Here is an 18,550-nt window from a genome sequence, read left to right on the forward strand (position 1 = left end):
GAGGAAAAATACGTATTGGAGGTTTGCAAATGAAAATAAGCCATTTTCTAGTTCAGGGAGTAAAAGAAATCAAAATGCCAAGAACATTCACTCTGATAATCCACTCAGGTCACCTTTGGGGTAAGTGGAAAGATTGCCCTGAGAATAAAGAGCTTCCTTTTTCCTCTCTGACTTAACATGTCTTCGTTTGCCCTTAATTTCCTCTCCTTCCAAACTGTATGTTCCTGTCCTTGTCCTTTTCCTCTTCTTGCCTCTTATCTCTCCTTCTCTTATCTCCTTACCTCTGTTTGCACCCACCTGATCTGTCTGAATCACCTCACCTAAAATGTACAGCATCTACCTGACTGAACCACCTGCCTCCACAACTTGCCTGGCCTGCTACCTCCCTGAATTGTCTATCGACCTCTTCTACTAGTCACCTATGCAATCCTTCACCTATCTAACCTGTCTCCCGTTTAATCTGTCCTCTGTTACCTGCTGCCCTCCCTCTCCCTATCCTCACCACCCAGATCTTTTTCAATGTGTTTTGGTTATTATTCTAATGATCACCACATGGTGATGACAAAATTCAGAGAAAGCATTGTTCTTTCATTTTAACAAGAAGGGAAATTGAGACACAGAGTGATTACCCAGATTTCCCAAGCTCCTATAGGCCCCAAGACTAGGCATCTGAGCCCACCCTTAAAAAGCCGCTGGCTGGTCTTGATTTTACACCATTAGCTAGTAAGATGGGACTGAAAAGTCAATAAACAGACACTTAGTACACATCCCTGAGTTTAATATAAATTCCAGGTTCTTACAGCAAGATAATATTGCTGGTGATAAAGTAGCACAGATAGGGTGGTATTCCATAGAAATTAATTTCCAGATATCTTGAAACATACCTCTTCCCATAACAAAATAGAAATAGCTAAAAGATATTATTTTGAATGGGACCACTTCTGAAACACTTCACACATTACCCTGTCTTATTAATCAGAGTACATGGAGCCTACTGAGACCACGTGTTAGCGATGTAAAGGAACTTTGATGAACTTCTACTTCTTGGGGGGCGGCCGTAGTTCAGTGGTGCTTTAGGAAACTTCCAAGACTGCAGTGCTTCGCTTGTCTTTTAACAGTGCTCACACCATGCCACTTTTCCAGGTGATGTTTCTTGCCTTCTCCCTTGTTATTAGTTGCCATTATAGAAGTACTGACTCCCTGCTTCTAATCTGCTTACTGCTATAATATAGGAAAACTAAAGAGTTCCAAAGAAAAACATATAACTGAGCTTGCTAGATCAAGAACACTGACTAGAAAGATACCTGAGTATGGGCTTATAATGACATACAGAATATAATGCATGGGGTTTGTGACATCTGTTTTTGTTGCTGCTCTGAAGCTTTGACCGATCACTTCTGGTTTCAGGTTTTTGTTCCAGCAGTTAAAATTGTCAAAGACTAACCATTGTGTAAATGTACAGTAGGAAAAGGAACCAAATGGCTTGGGAGTTGTATCTTGGAAACACATTGAAGGCCTTCATACTCTGGTTGAAGGAAACAGATAAGGAGGCAAGGATAGCAGTAAATAGCTTTGTGAATTAAATCCTTAGAACTTTTGAGTGCTTCAACAGCTTCAGATTAGATAGACTGGTTTAACAGTAGAGCAGATCTTGAGACAGCTGAATCAGATAGCAGAGGAAGGAACTAACTTTTCCAGCAAGTGGTTTCATAAGTGGATTTTTTAAATAGTGAAATTGTTGCTCTTGTTGACCGTGAGGGTTCCTCCAAAGCAATGAAAAGCTCTTGTACGAATCAGGGCTACTGCTGTGGATGTCACTATGCTGATTTACACCAACTGACCAAAGTCAAATGGATAGTGAAGAAAGAGGAACTGAGCAGTGTCCAGTGCCCTGATGATCCCGGAAAGACAGAAAAACGAAAGTGGATCCCAGAGTCTGAGGTAGACAGAAAAGAAAGGAATAAGTGGATCCTTGTGAATCTGAAGAGAAAGCCAAAATAAGTGGAACCCTCAAAACACTTGGAGGGGTTCAAGCCTTCCAGACTCAGGAGAAATAGGCCAGAGGTATTTTAGTTAGGCCAGGATAAAGAAACTTAAAGCCCAGAAGCAAGGACTTGTTTTCTCATGGACCAGGAGACCTAGACAAAGAGCTTGGGTTTGGTTTGTGAATTCTATCAGGCTAGAACTAAGGAGACAGGCTTCCTAGAGGGAGCTAAACCCAGGGAACCAGACCTGGGGAGTGTTTGGCTTGATTCCTGAGTAAGACAGAGTGGATCTCTGTATAGTTTTGCATGTGCTAACTATAGGCTGTGCCCTAAGAGGGCTTCAACAGGTGCTTTACTCAGGAACATTCTAAGCAAAAGCTGCTGTCAGTGCTAGGCTATGAGGAAAAGATTGTTAGGTTGAGAACTCATGATCTGGTCCATACCAGTAGATTTGGAGACCATGAAGGCAGGATGCTTAGTATTTCCTCATTTATGCCAGAGTTTAGAGTATGAGTTTAAGCAAGCCATTTCCCATCTCTGGGCTTTAATTTCTTTCTTATAGGTTAATGTAAATCTCACTGAGTTGTAAGAATCAAATTTAGAGCTCAGGCATCAAAACGTTTTAATAATGGTAATAAATGCCATTTGTATGAGTCATAATCCTTTACTCTTCTGTATCTCTCTTAATAATCTGGACCACAGGAATGCCTACTGCCTTGGTAACACTTACTGAAAATACATCCCAGCCTCCTCTCAAGCCATGAACAGCATTCTGATGCCCTTGAAGTTCTCTGTTAAAGATCTAGGGCCACATTATATAAGCAGAAGAGAGATCCATCTTGCGTGTGAGCTGGGACCCAGATGCAGCTCTCTGTGATGCCTCCAGCCTTGACTCCATGAGAGCTTTGAGTAAAGAGGTGTGTGTATTGTTCAGCAGTCAACTAGTTCAGAAGTATGAAATGAAGCCATCAAAATGTCTTCCAGTTTCACTTGGGATGTAAGGGGGTCCTGTTGTAGAGTTATAACCATGGTCTTTCTTCAGAGTGGCTAAATAAAGATTAGGAAGCTTAGGCAACAACTAGTGTCAGACAAATGTCAATTTCGTTTCATTCAAAAACATCTTGCTGGATACTGGGAAGGTGGTGGGATAAAATGCTCCTGAGATTGCAGAGCTCAAGCCACAATAAAAGCCATCTAGAACTTTCACATCTCATTTTTCAGCAGCAATCTGCTTTCACCATCAGCTCATTTAGTACCAGCTCTCAGGTACTTGTGCACAGCTTTTCTGCTGTAACAAAAATCTTCCTTGTGGTGATACAGCTCAGAGCATTAACGAGTTCCTGTGGAACACACACATGGAGAGGTGTCTGGTGCCACAGGTTCCTCTGGTCTGTGATCTTTAGATAGACTTCTGACTCGCCCTGGCACTTAGACCAGTACAGGCTGAAGAGTGGGCTAGAGATTAAAACACCTTTACCAGATAAAGATAACCAAGACCAAACCAGGCTGGCTCCTAAGCCATCTTCCCAGCAAGGCCTCAACTACTTCAAAGATAGTAAAGACAGTGGAATCTAGCAGGTTACAGGCCAAATGGGGCCCTACTCCTCCCACTGCAGTACACACATAAAGGTAATTGAGCCTAGATATGAGCAGGGATGAATCAGAAACCTGTGCTCTGGCCCTAACACTGCCAATAATCAATTGTATAAGTCTTAAATGGTCACTTAACCTCTCTGTGTCTCAGTTTCCACATCTTTCAAAGGGGAATAAGAAAGTGGCTTCTTCATAGTATTTCTAGGATAAACAAAGAGATAAAATGGAATAATCCATGTAAAAACTTATGGAAAAAAAAGTACAAATGCTATACAAATTATTATCAATTAATGAGAAGATGCTCAAAATTTTATTTGGTGTCTTTAAGCTTCATACCCTCCACCCTGCCCAATCCCAGGCTCAAGGTAATGAATCTCGTCAAAAACAAAGCCCCGTTCTTATTTCAGTAGCTGTGTGTATAACTAGAACTTCTCTCAGTCAAGTAGACCCAAAGGGTCCTCCGGGCTAGGATGGCAACCTTGAGGTTCCTTTTACTGGGAATCCAAGCCACGAAGAAGCCTATAAAACATCTGAAAAATTCCAGGCCTCCTGCCCTCCAAACCTCTGCATGAACACAAGTTAATAAAGGCCAGGGCAGCTCAAAATGAGAAATCAGAGATCCTAGGACCTTCACTAACCCCACTACCAACCTGCAGCCACACAGGAGAGCAGCATCCCCTTGCTGCTCGGAGAGCCCTGTGGGCCACCCACAGAGGTAGCACAGACTCCGTGCTTGTGTGTGGCTCACCTCCTTTCCTCTGTCCTGTGTTTAGAAATGAAACTGAGACTCATTAAATAAGCAGACGCATTTTCTGCATGGCTTCAACTACCACTTGAGCACTGGCAATTCCCATGCTTCCTTCTGAAGTACTGACATCTACAGCTAGCTGCCTTCTGGTCATCTAACATAGCTTCCACAGCAGAACAATTCAAAACTTTTTCCTCCCCCAAAATATGCCTTCTTCCCATGCTCACATCTCAGTGAATGGCAACCCAGGGGCCAAAACAGACCTGGGTGTTAAGCCAAAGGACTTTCTCTCCCTCAGTTCCCATCATCCATCAGACTCTGAGTCCAAAAGCTCCTGTGATCTGATCTCTCAAAGTCATTGCTTCCTCTTTATTCCCATGTTACCGATGTCATCCAACCTCTCCTAATTCTCCTCTGGACTATTTTGGTCTCCATTACTAGAGCTAAAGTGATCTTTTTAAAATTTAATTCAAACCAGGTTCCTCCTTGCTAGAAGTCCTTCATTCCCTCCTCAAAACCCAGAAGACCGAATGCTAACTACAGAGCATAATTTACAAGGCCTTCTAGCCTCTCTGGTTTCACTTTCATTCCCCAATACATCTTGGACTCCTACCAAGTCAAATTATCTGAAACCCCCTAAGTGCCCGAGGCTTTCTCTCACTTCCGGAGCTTCCTACCTGCCATTACCTTTGACTATTCATTCTAGACCCCACCCCTACCCCCTTCACAGGCCTAACTTCTTCTCCTACAAATCTCAGCTTAAAATCATTTCTTCTACGAAATCTTCTGTGAACAGTTCCCTCCTCCCAGGGTTGGGTGGTCCTTCTATATACCCCAATGACTATCACAGCACTTTACCATACTTTATGGTTGTTGCTTGTTTAACTATCTCTCCCTCTAGATTGTAAGCTCTAGTGTGAGACTATCTTATTCACCAATATGTGCCTGACATCTAACAAAATATTTGGCACATACTAGGAGATACGTGTATATATATAATATTGAGTGAATAAATAAATGTCTGGATGGATAAGCAGCTAGCCCAAGTATTAGAATTTAAGGGCCCAGGATCAAATCCCTAAGGAACTACAGAGGGCCTCTTTACAGCATCTCTACGGTCTCTAGGCCTAAGCATTTTCAACAGGTGGGATAGGCCAGGCATAAACGAACAAACAAAAAAACACTAATACCAGAAATCTACCTAGACTACAAGAGTAACTAGGGATTTCTAAGTTAAGATTTCATTTTTTCCATCCCTTACTTTTCTAAACTCTCTTCTCAAGTATCACTGAGATAGACTGATCTATCTCAAGACATAATGGCACTGGTGCTGCTACGGAAAACATGGTGAGGGGTAAGTACACAGAACAACTGTGAAACTGAGGCTATAGGTCCAGAAGGTTGCTGCAGGGCTAAGGGTACAGGCTGGGAGAGTGCAGAATAGCTGACAGAGCTTCAGGTACAGGGCTGAAGGGAGGCATCGGGAGGGCAAAGGGCCCCAAACCAGAGAAGGCAACAGGACAAGAGGAACAGTGCCAAGGGATACAGGGAGGGCTAGTTGGAAGGCATGGCACAAGACTGAGGTTCCAGCTAGGAGGATGACAGGTGTGGGGGTCAATTGGGCTTTGGATTTTGATAGATCTCATTTTAAATAAATGAGATCCTCTTACCTAGTTATAGGGATCTGGACCTCAGTTTCCTTAGCTATAAAATGGAGATGCCTATCACACAGAACTGTTGGGAAGCGCTACGTACAGTTTCTAGGCACAGAGTAAGGTGTTCAATAAAATGGGCTTTCTTTCCCTTTGCCCCTTCCACTCCACATGAAGTCAGCTGGTCCCATGATACGTGTGTGTGTGGGAGTGACATGGGGTCGGGGAGGAACTGTATTGATGACTCACTAGGACAGAAGGCATGAGTCAGGGCTGTGTAACACCCAGGGGTGAAACAGGGATACTCCTCCCCCCACCCAGTCCTCCTCATCCTGCTCCCTGGGGTCTTGGCTGGCAGTGGGTCCCATGTGGTCAGGGAAAGCAGGCTCCATTAGTACCTTTCTCACCACACTTGGAGAGGAGTGCTGGATGGTGCTGTCCAGTGAGGGGACACTGTGAGGGGTTTCTTCCCCAGATGCCTGGGGCAAGTTAGCAGCAGTATTCTTGTCAAGAGAGAGAGCAGGCTTTGGGACTTCAGATGCTGGGGGCTCATCTGTAGCCTGAAGAATAAAACAAGAACTTGGGTGGGTTTTAGTGCAGAGAGGAGCAGGGGCAGTAGCAGCAAGGGTTAATGCCCACCCTGCACCACTCCCCCTTATCATCACCTACACATTGTGAACTGCTTAAAAATTTTTCAGAAAGAAAGATACTCTCATCTAAACTCTTCCTAAGACTATATCCTAATAAGTCTTAGGATAAAACCCAAACCGAGAATTCTGAACTCTGTCATATTCACCTCAGTAATTATAAGTTATGACTTACATTTCAATTTTGGACCTTTATAAACCCTAGACCTTTCTCTGCCTTCGTGAGGATTATTCTGCATCCCCTCAAAGAAGCTGAGACTCAGAGGAAGACACTGAAGCATGATCAAAAGTTGTCAGTACTAAGCGCAAATATGAGGCCTAATATTTTATAATAAAGTAAAAGTCTATAGAGCTGCTTTAAAGATATGAATGTGATTACAGATTTAAAGGAGAAACCACTATAGGAAAAGTGAGAAGTTAAAAGAGGGAAGGGGCTAGAACAAGAAGCTCTGGAGAAAAAGAAAAGCAAGAGTTAAGAATGAAGATATAGAATGCGGCAAAGATCCCAGAGATACAAACTGCTCTTCTTCGACTGGCTTTTAGCTGAGAAAAGAGAGGAGCAGCATTCATCATCCCCCAAGGGGAACAAGAGGTCCTTTTCTGTGGCATTACAGAGGCAGCAGACCTGAATCCAAGTCTCAGCTCTACCACTCAATGTTTTATGATCTCTAAACAAACTTCTTGCCCTCTCTGACCTCCACTTCTGCATCTATAAAATATAGATGGTAATGCCCACCTAAAGACGTTGTTCATAGGTTAAATGATATAGTGTGCAGAAAACATACCTAACTTAGTAGGCTTGAAATAAATTTTAAGTCTGTAGCTGTGCAGTGTTATAAAGATGCTGCCCACTAGCATCTAATGCATACGCGGCTCCCTCCACTCCTTAAGCTCTCCCTTCCCCCTGTTTGAGCTTAATAAGTTCCCGGAAAGGAATGTGAAGAGGTTACAAAGATAAGAGACAGCTTCCTTTCTGCCCCAGCACGGCAGGAACCCAGCACAGCTCAGAAGGTTCTAGGCATGGACTAAGTTCCTAGTGTCACCGAGTAGGACAGGGCTAAGCTAGGCCACTCTGAGGAGCGCTGAGCCCAGCTCTATGTTGAGACTAGGTACTACTATGTTCTGTAGAGTTTTCCTGAAATGGGAGGTGGAGCCCAGGGCAGTCTTGAAATGTGATGGCTGTGCTCAAGGCCACAGATAAAGAGACTATTCCTGTGCCACCCTGTGATGGGGAGGCTGTATTCCCTGAGCAATCCTAGGACAGGGAGATTGTGTCCCAAGCCACCCTGAGGCTCACCTGCCCAGTGTCCTCCTGGCTCTGGGACTGGACAGGTGCTGGCTGCCTCACAATGTAGTTGATCTGCCCCACAATAGTTTGCTGAAGATGCTGAGGCGATTTGGTCTGACTCAGTTGCAGGCTAGGCTGTTGAGCCTGAAGGAGAAGTTCCAGGTCCTTCTGCATCTCCTCCAGCTCAAACTTGTGGTGCATTATGTCCACATTCTGGGAACAGGCAGGCCCAGGAGGGCTCTCATGCTGACTAGAAGCCAGATGTTGGGATGGAGGCAGAGGTGGGAGTGGCTGCTGCTGGGGTGGAGGTGGCAGAGGCGGAGGAGGTGGTAGTTGCTGTGGTGGCTGCTGCTGGAAGTGGCTGAGCTTCAGCTTCTGGTGGTGGCCGAACTGGACTTGGATAGAGGGAGTCTGTAAGGTGGGCTGGGAATGGGGTCCTTGCTGAACATCCTGCGGGGGGACGATGCACACCGGCTGGGAAGTCAGCTGATGCCCGAGCCTCTGGGATGTGCTCTCTGGCTCCACGGAAGGTTGAGTTTCCAGCCAGGGCTGTAGCAGCTTTGGTGGATGAGGATTGCAGGGTGGCTCTTTCTCCCTAGGTAGCAGGGTGGAGCACTGCAGTGACCCCAGCGGTTGGGGCACCATCTCAGAGGTCTGCCTAAAGCTGTGGGCTGGGTGTATGCTGGGCGGGGGAACATGGCCTTTGAGGGAGGGTGAGGCCGGGGAGCAGTGGGAGCAGCACACAGACGAGGAACACAGTGCTGGAGACTGGAACTTGTGTGAGGGGTGGCTAAGAGTCTCCTGCTGAGCCACCGGGGACTGGTGGCTTTGATAAAAGGATGATGGTCCCTGTAAGCCTGCATAAGCCGGAGTATCTGCCCGGGACAGTTGTCCACCTTCGGTAGTTATACAGCCTAGAAATTCAGAATAGATAGTGTTTTGGAAAGTAATCTGCAGTTGTTCCCTACACTTGCTACCTCTTGTTCCCGAAACCAACAGACAACATTCAACAAACCTGTACCAGGGGCAGAGATTAAGAAATTCAACCCCTAATCTCTAAGACTCGATCTAGAATGTGGCCAGAAATAGAATCTGTATGGACCAGCTCTGGGGGCCTGAGACTTTTGAGAAATTAGCTCCACTTTTACCAGATGCTCAGTCCTGACCTTGTCTTTATCCTACCAGAGAAACCGCGGGTTCCCACAAGAGCACCCACTCTTTTTTTTCTTTAACTGAATAGCCTGATAAAGACTCAGGAGGAAAAAAATCAACATTGGGGGTGGGGAGGGAGCGTGCTAGAAAGCAGCAAAGGAGAGAGAGTCACCCCCAGGACAAATGAGCAAGTCTTCAAATACAGGCCTGGGGAACTGTGTATTGGGCAAATAGGGTGGAAGAGAGTGGGGGAACTTCAAAGCCAGTTCAGTGCCAGGCACCAGCACTGTCCTCTGAGGTCCCTAGGCCCTCCTGCATGAGTAGATGATACTAATTGCTAGCTCAGTTTAATGGCTTCTCTCACTCATTGTTTCGATGAGGCTTACTTAGAGGAAGACTGAGCAACTTGAGCGTAGGTGTTTTATTCACTTTTGGTCTCTTAGTGCCAAGGATAGGGCTTGACCCAGAGCAAGGGCCCACCAAAAGTCTGTTGAGTTAAATCAAAGGGAGAAATGGAAGCAAAATAAAACCCTAAATATCATTCACCACTCTGTCAAGTTCAAAAAACTTTCAATGAGATTAACAGCCCGGATGAAGGCAGCATTTGGCCATTAGTTTAACAAACCTACTATTAGGTTGTCAACACTGGCACAACTACAAATAGTCTACATTCTGCCTAAAGACTGAATGTCAGCAAATCATTTCAACAGGGAAGAAAAATGCACAAGCTCATAAATTATCTGCTTACACCTCAACTCCAAAGGATGTGAGTGACATTCACTTTCTCTATTTTCCCCACCTCCCTCTGTTGCTGAGATATCCCTGTTTGTGCACACACCTAGGTACACCCTTATACAACCCCAGAGACACAGGTTCACCTGCACTGCCACATGGCATTCTGAAGAGCAGGGCTACTGTCTTGTCTCCTCTCCAGCAATGAAACCAAGGTAATAGGAACATTCATGAAGAATGTGAAGCTCAGATTTCAACTGGTCCTGTTACAAATATCCTGTATAGCCATCGGTATCTAAGCTGTCCACTCTGTCACCTATACCCTACCCCACCCCCACCCCACCCCCCAAAAAAAGATTTGCTGAATGACTCATGACTTCTGGCAATCTCAGTGAGTGCTTTCTCTTGGGCATATGCTGACCTATCCAGTAAGTTAAGCAGATGCTCTACGTTAATTTTTAACAATTATATAAAAGCCCACAGGGTAGGCCCTGGCTCACCAAGGGAAGCCAGCTGCTTGGTCCAGAAGTTAGGCTCCCAGGTGAATCTGATACTCCAAGGGGAGCCAGGATCTGTGTTACAATTTGTCTCCAGCAATCGCTGCATCTGAAACACAATCTGACAACAGCACCAAACGTCATTTCTTTGGGCATCTTGTACCTGAATGACAACTCCCTCTCCCTCACTCTCTGGACAGGCTGAAGAGTTCAAAGCCATGGCTCTTTAGCCTCGAATCCTCCACCATATGCTCATTTCTGTGCACCCTAATATCTTCAAATCCTTCTCCTGCCCCCTCACCACTCTACCCACACCACATTCCCCCCATTGCCCACTGATCCCCTTCCTCTTATTGAAGCTTCCAGAACCCCTACATTCTTATATCTTCCAGCCCTGAAATGATTTTTAATTCTCCCTCAAGATATCCCTTGCCTGGCAGCCCTCTCAAGAGTGTTCCATTCATTCTACTATTTCTCAGTTTAAAAGCCTATGGGGCAGACATTCTCTGAGCTCCCCATTGCTGTCCTTCCACCCACATGTAAAATTCCCTTCCATTCTAATCGACTGCCCTCTTTCTCTCTCATCACTTTCATCTACTTACAATCATTTACTCTCCCAACTATCCAGTACTTTGGCAAATGTCCAACTTATCCTACCATCACCTAGTTCACTAATGTCCCAATCAACATCTTGGCCTCTTACTTCCCTGATCTCTTTGATGTCAAACAACTCCACCTCCCTTTTCAGTTTAGCTACTCTTTACATCATCTAGAACCAATCTACCTATGAGACCTTAAACTCCAATAACCTGATCATAACTAGCTCTCACTCTTTCAGAGCACACTCTTCAACTTCATTGAACTCCCTAAGCCTGCTCTATCAATCCACATGGCTGGCCCAGCTTTCCACCATTTTCAATAACAATATCACCAGTGCCCAAATTCCCTCCCCATCACCAATGCCTAACCTTAGGTCAATCCAGCCATTCCAAAGCCACGTTATCTGGGGTCGTTTCAGTGATTACTAACCTCAGAGGCACCCCTCAGTCCTTTTTCTTGTTGCTTTCTTGTCAGCTTTCTCTTCTACTGTCCTCAGTGATTATTTAAAATCTCCACTTCTCTCCTCAGTGCCACTTAGCCAGTGCCTAACCCTCTTATTATCACCTTCAACTTCACAGAGGACAAAAGAGACCATAAAGGGCAAACTCCCACAAACTTGTATCCTTCCTACCTCCGAACTTATTTCTATTATGCTGATACCGTTCTGACCTCCCATGTGCCTCTTATGTTTAAGGCCAACCAGTTCGCTCTAGATCTCACTTCTTTCTACCTTCTCAGTATGCTCATTCCACCGCACAAGTCTTCTATCTTCAGCTTCTCCCCAATAAATGTGTGGGAGACATTACTTTTAAAAAGGTTTTTTATACTTAAAAAAAAGTCTGTCTCCTTTCCAATCTACCTTCTTATTTCCCTTTTATTTTTTTTTTCACTTTTGTCTCTACTTCTTTACCTCCCATCCTCAGTCCTCTCATTCTAGTTTTTAACCCTCTACTTTGCTGGATTTTTTTTTTTTTCCCAAAAGATCACCAGGGAACCTCCTGATTCCCAGATCTCAAGGTTTCTCTTCACTACTCATCCTCTTTCACCTAGCAGTGATAAAATTGATGATTTAAAATTTGAAACTGTCTGTTTCTGTGTACCACAACCCTATTTCTCCTCTAACTGCTGCTTCTCACTTGTCTTCACTCATCCTCTACCCTTCTCTATGCTGAAAATCATGGTATTTCCCCAGGTTCCAGATTTGTTCTTCTCTTCTTCCTTCATACACTCTTATAAGGCAATACAACAGATACCCTAGTGACTCCCACATCTCTATCTCTAACCTTGACTTTTCTTCTGATTTCTAGACCCACCTACCAAAACAGACTTTTGAAATTTCCTTTTAGATGCCCTACAGGCATCTTAGATTCAACATATCCAAATATAAATCTCACCAACTTCTTTTAAAATTTTTGCTCCTTCTCCTGGGCACCACCCTCCTCCCAAGCCCAAGACTTCGACATCATCCTCAACTTCTCCTTTCCTCTTAGCTCCCCATTTAAACCCACATAACTTTGTATGGGATGATCAGCACACTGCTAGTGTTTGGGATAATGTCTAAAACCATGACCTAAGACAAATAATTACAGAATTTCCCAGCAGAATTGCCTGGAGGAAGGCAGGACCATTTCAACATCTGGGTCCTTTGCACTGTGGGGTTGTAAAAAATGGCATTCCCTTACTAACTCAAAAGCAGTGATTGAGGAGCTGGAGTTCTTCTTACCAGCTCTTTGCTGAAAAGGAAAGGGACACTGGTTTTGCTGCAGACAGCCCAATTGATGAAATTCTGCACATGCTCAAACTGACGGTTAAGGACCATGATGCTCTGTAACTGCTGTTCCAGCTTCCGCTTTCTCTCATTAGTAATGCCCTGTGTACAAAGAGAAAAGATAGAGTCCATGATCCTGTTCTTGGACTGCAGTCCTGCAGTCCACCTGCATGGGAAGTCTGGTGATAAAGAAGATGGGTTGTTTTGTGACTCTCTTCCAAGGCTATGACCCTGCATAGTCCAGGAAGGCAGCTGCCTTAGAGCCAAAGCATTGATGGAAGTTTGAACTAATTTTCCAGCTCTTAATGAACTACTCTCCCAATGTTAGACTGGACATTTTAAGATATAGGGAACAGGAGAGAGCTATGGAAACTGCACATCCAAATTCCAGCCTAAGTGGCGCTGAGATCTGGGACTAGTTTGATATGTGCCTGGTTTCTGACCCAGGGAGAGCACAGAACCCATCCATCTGATCCATCTATACACATATACCTCCAACTCTTCAATGAGCCCGTTGGCCTGTTTGTTCAGCTCATTCATCAGAACCATCTTGGCCATTTTGATCTGGTTTTCCACCTTCCTGTGCTGATGCTTCACCTCAAAAATCCTGTGAACAGGATGGGACACAGCATGGTAAACCCTTCCTTCCAGGACTACAAGGGCCTAGAGACAGCAAGCATAAGAGCCCAAAACTTGGAGGTTGACTACTGAGGTCAGGGCCCAGCAGGCGTCAAACATAAAGAAACGGAAACCTTCCTCCACCACCCCAGCCTTTCTACAACCCAGCCCAGTTGATCTAAGTGTGCCAATGGCCAAAAATTTAACCCCATTTTCTCTAGGTAAACCTCAGGTCCACACCCAGGTCAACCCAGCAGCTCACACAGCACTACAAGCAGGACAGAGTAAGTATGGGTATGATTTCATGTAATTTGTTGTCTTAAAAAGTAGGATGTTCCACTAAACAGTGTCATGCCAGTAAAAAGAGCACAGGCAGAAACAAAAAGTGACCAGTAGTTGCCAAGAACTAAGGGTGTTGGGGGAAATGGGGAATGACTGTTAATATGTATGGTGTTTCTTTTTGGGGTGATAAAATGTTCTAAAAGTAGACAGTAATAACGGTTGTACACCTCTATGAATATACTATAAACCACTGAATTGTACATTTTAAAAGGGAGATTTTATGGTATATAAATTATATCTCAGTAAAGGTGTTAAAAAAGAAAAAAAGAAAAAAAAAAGAACATGAGCTTTGAAGTCATACAGACCTAGCTTCCAAACCCGGCTCAGTCACTGACTAGTTGTGTGAACTCAGACAAGTCACCTTAACCTCTCTGAACCTGAGTATGCTCATCAGTAAAATGCAGATAACCTCTGATTCAAAGAATTGTAAGAATTGAAAATAATGCATGTATTATGCCCAATCTAGTGTGTGCCACATGATGAGCTTTCAATACTTAACTAATTCCTCTTCCTATATAAAATATCAATGATTTCATATCATTTGTAGATTGCTATGGAAAACACTGGGAAAAGGATAATAAAGGGCAGAGTACCACTGGCTTGTTGCACTCGCAGAATAAACAGCACTCTATTCCCCAGTAATCTACTCTAGGCCCTCGTTCACAAGCACCTACCTCAGGGTATGTCATGGCCACTTTCAGAAAGCATGGCCCAGACTCACTTTGACCATCATGACCTAGCTTGGTCCTACTCATCAAATGATGACCCAAAGCACTTTCACTGGCCCTGAGACCTCTAAGGCCAGGACGTATGCCTTCTGGGACATATGTCTATATCTGCTTAATGAGACGTCCAGTATGTGAGTGAATGGAGCCATCCCAGTGTTGACAAGGGGCTAGCCTGTGCTACCTGTCTTCAATTTGCTTTGCAGATGTCTGTAGGCTGGATTTCTTATGAGCCACCTGTGTAGTCACACTTTCCAGAAGCATCCTCTGGTTTTGTAGAACTTCTTCAAGATGTCTGCACCTAGAGGATAAGGCAGAAAAAAAGCTGAGGAGGGCTGAGTCTTATTCCGAGCATGCCAGCCAATCAAGAATCCCCACCGTGTCTCAACCAGATCGATGAAGGCTGGAATTACGTCTAGGGAAAGTCAGAAATACTGCAAGCTCTTAGCCCTTTAGGCCTCCTCCAGAGAAGTCCCATAACAAGAGCAGAGAAAACTTTAGCCCAGAAGCTGTAGGCTGGCTTGGGCACGGAAAAGATTTTGATGCACTGGGAGCCCAACAGTCTCACAAGGAAGTCCAGAGCCCTCCCAAGCCCCCTGTGGGCAGCCAGCCAGCCCCACCTGTGTTCTTTGTGTTCCACCATGAGGCAGCTATGGCATGTGAGCACATCACAGGTCTCGCAGAATAGCTTGAGCACTTCCTGTGTGTGTAGAGGACAGTACAAGGCGAAGTCCCCAGAACCACCATTCACTCCTGCCAGACAAGATGGAGAAAGTGGGCTTCTCTTGCTCAGGAAGACCTCTCTGTTAAGCTTCGCTGAGCAGACCTTGGCCCTCACTGGATACACGGGAGACACAGAGCTTGGAGGAAAGGTGATGCAAACAGAAGAGGCCTCTCTCTGGGCCACTGAGGTTTCAGGAGCACAAGAAGAAATGCAGGTTTAGCCCCACCAGATTTGCCCAGCTGTCCAGAAATAAACCATCAAGCCTCAGGCATCCACCACCTGCCAGAGGCTGAGAAAGGAGCCTGCAACTGCAGCACCTGGATCTCCTGCAGAATAATGAATCCTCTAAAATCCAACCTAAACCTCTCAATAACCAGGATTCTGTATGGTGGAGCTGAAACCAGCTACTTCGCCTTGCCAGGTTCCAGGCCAGATCACACGGATCATTAAATCTGGTCTTGTGGGTATGACAAAGGTAAAACCCATCCCATGGTTCAAGGGCCTTGGGAAAAGACTTTCAAAGAGATTGTCATTTAAAACAAGGGACAATGGATAGACAAATGGACAAGCCCTGATACAAGTTGTTTAATTAAGTAACTAAATAGAAATAGGCATGATTGCTCTAAATAGACTTAAAGGCAAGGAACTCAGCTAGCTTCCATGATAATTTAAGACTATTCCTCCCTGTACCATCTCACCCACACTCACCCACCCCCACCCCCAACACGGAGAGCCCAGAGTGACTTACGCTGTGACTGTGACTCTGGAGGAGACATCTTTCCTTTGGGAAAGGCTCTGGGGACCACCTTTACCCTTACCTCCAGAAGGGAAACGAGGTCAGAGAGCTATTTATCCAGGGATTTAGGGTTCAGCGCTGCTTAAGGGCATGTGAGCTGATGGGGAGAATGAGGAATGCTACCTGGAGAGCCCTTCTGGGCCCGAGGGAAGAGCGGCCCCCCGGGGGCGGGGCCATGCCGGTGCTCCTCCGTGCAGGAGCTGCACAGCCAGCGGTTGCAGTAGGTACAGAGGATGTGTGCCGCCCTCTTCTCCTTGCACTCAGAGCAGTTCTGGAAGCAGAGAGTTCTGGAGTTACTGACAATATTCTTATTTGGGCCTGCCGCTATGTGTGGTAAATGCTCTAGGGACCGGGGTCCTGCAGGGCTGTTCCTCCACTATCTGGGAGTGCAGTCAATTCCAGAATGCTGCCTGGGAGTGATGTGTGGGGGCCTGTGAAGGAAAGCACCCTTTGTGACTAAAAGAATAGTTGCCTCAGGGCTATTAACACTGGCGCTGTGCTGAAGATAAGGATACCCATATGAATAAGGCAAAGATCTCCTCTTAAGACACACACAGCCTCCATGGGGTGGCCACATTCAATGAGTAATAAAATGGAAGTAATAAAAGGAAGCAAAAGAGAGGTTTTGCTCAGTAGAGGTGAGGCTGGGAAAGATTTCTTAAAGAGGAGTGACATCTGAGTTGGATGTGGAATGATGAGTAGAAATTCACCAAGGAGACAAGGGAGGAAAATGGGAAAGCACAGGCAAAAGCAGAAAGTTCAACATGCCAGCAGAGAGGACCAGGCCGCTGATGTGGGGTACACAGACAGATGACTGCATACAGCCAGGAGAAGGCAAGCACAGAGCAACTCTCAGAGCTGTGTTTCTACGACTGGGGCTGGCTGGGCCCAAGAGTACCCAGGCTTCTCCTAGTCCAAATGTTCATTCATTTGGTCAACAAATATCTTGTAAAGCTAATATAAAACATGAAGAAGAGATTTTGAAAAAATTAGCCTGTCTGTGCCTGAATAATACAAGCCACTAAACCAATACAGATTCTGACAGCTTTCTCCTCACACTGGCATCTGAAAAACCCACAGCAAGGGGAAAAAAAGAGGAGAAATACAAGTTTTACTAATTAAACTTTGAATTCCTTGAGGGTAGAGAACATAGGTCTCTGACTGCCCAGCACCCAGTACAGGGCCTAACACATGTAAAATATTCAATAAGAATTAGATACAGGAGCAAGTAAGTAAATTGACAAATGATTAAAATGTAGTGTCAAGGATACCCTAGTACAGAGAAGAACAGATGGGGAACCAGTCAGTAAGTGATGTGAAATTTCAGAAATTCAGGTAAAAGGTATTAATTAATTGTTAAATACAGGCAAGGCTGATGAACTCATTTAATCCAGCCTGGGGCATGAGTTCCAACTCAGGAGGGAGAAAAGAGGATATAAAACCTTAGTATTGCTATTTTTCAGTAGGAGCTGTAAAAGAGAAAAAAGACCTCATTTTGGCCTCTCTAGCTCGAACATTTTGATTCTCTTCTGGATAGAAGGATGGATGAATGTGTAGAAGGATGGACAGATGGATGGTTAGGCATATTGATAGAGGGGTAGTAAGTTGGACAGAGTGATGAATAGACAGGCTTATGGACAGGGGCACCACAAATTTCTAAAAAGCATCAGCTGCTTCTTTGCTTGTCCTGACTTACCCTGGCCATTTTGGACTGCCCAACAGAAAAGCAGTGCAGAAAAAAATGTTCAGTTACATCCCTGGTAAGGCACACTTGCTTACACCCAGGACAGAAGATGAACTCTGGGAGGGGGGAGAAAAGATAGCAAAGTCAGGGCAACATGGCAAATTATACATAAGGCCTAGGCATGAGGACTTCTAATACCCAGCACCAAGGTATGTGCCAACACCATTGTGCCAAAATGAACTGTGTGACGCCACAGCCTGCACTTACCATCTAGTTACTCGGAATATAACCATCCTATTAGGGGCCTGCAGTAGACCTCTTCACATCCTTGTCTTTGCCTGGTTGATCTTCTTTCCCATCCCACGAGCCGTGCTACTACGTGGTTCTGATAATCAAGTCCCTTCCTATTGCTCCCATTCCTCTTTCCACAGGCCTGAGAGTTACCCACCAGCTGGACACAGACACAGGAATGAGCACAGCTGAGATCAGCCAAACCCAGCCTAGCCCAAACTGCCAACCTATAGAATTAAAAATTAAATAAAGTTTCATTGTTGTTTTAATCATTAAGTTTTGGAGTGGTTTATTAGGCAGCAAAAGCCAACTAATATATCCTGGAAAATCAAAAACCAAAAACCAGACAAAGTAATAGTTTAATACTCTTCCTCCCCCTCCCCCTCCCCCTACCCCCCGCAAAACAAACCTCCCCTAGTCTTCACAGAGCCAGGGACTTTAACGACAAAATTGGATCTGGAATCTCCTAGATATTCTCCTGTCTGTCAAGAACAGTGGACAGAGGCAGAGGCAGAGAAAGATGCTCTCCACAGGAGGCATCATCCAGCAGAATTGGGTGACTGTTCCTCCCTTCCACTTGGCTTGCCCTGGGAAGACCCTTCTCATCTATCCCTAAGTCGGAAATGCTGCTCTAACCATTTAAAATAATTTCCACAACGCTTCCAACTCCCTGGTACCAGATGCCCACACATTAGTCATAGTAACATA

At 45.0% G+C, this 18,550-nt stretch overlaps 1 protein-coding gene across 9 annotated transcripts in view; it reads right to left on the reverse strand.

The window, feature by feature from the left end:
* The window catches only part of TRIM66 (tripartite motif containing 66), a 56,854-nt gene that overhangs the window by 9,546 nt on the left and 28,758 nt on the right, over nt 1-18,550 (reverse strand). For 6 of the 9 annotated variants that reach the window (XM_023522932.1, XM_023522936.1, XM_023522931.1 and 3 more), the window contains 9 exons: nt 17,564-17,667; nt 15,991-16,138; nt 14,968-15,100; nt 14,532-14,648; nt 13,155-13,269; nt 12,618-12,764; nt 10,298-10,415; nt 7,923-8,827; nt 6,377-6,538 (listed from right to left, as the gene is read on the reverse strand). In XM_023522932.1, the coding sequence (XP_023378700.1) occupies nt 6,377-6,538; nt 7,923-8,827; nt 10,298-10,415; nt 12,618-12,764; nt 13,155-13,269; nt 14,532-14,648; nt 14,968-15,100; nt 15,991-16,138; nt 17,564-17,667 (1,949 nt within the window). The remainder of the gene's footprint in view (nt 1-6,376; nt 6,539-7,922; nt 8,828-10,297; nt 10,416-12,617; nt 12,765-13,154; nt 13,270-14,531; nt 14,649-14,967; nt 15,101-15,990; nt 16,139-17,563; nt 17,668-18,550) is intronic. The other 3 variants (XM_023522938.1, XM_023522934.1, XM_023522939.1) reach the window with 2 other exon arrangements.

This window comes from Pteropus vampyrus, unplaced genomic scaffold (assembly GCF_000151845.1).
Source record: "Pteropus vampyrus isolate Shadow unplaced genomic scaffold, Pvam_2.0 Scaffold366, whole genome shotgun sequence".
Lineage (NCBI taxonomy): Eukaryota > Metazoa > Chordata > Mammalia > Chiroptera > Pteropodidae > Pteropus > Pteropus vampyrus.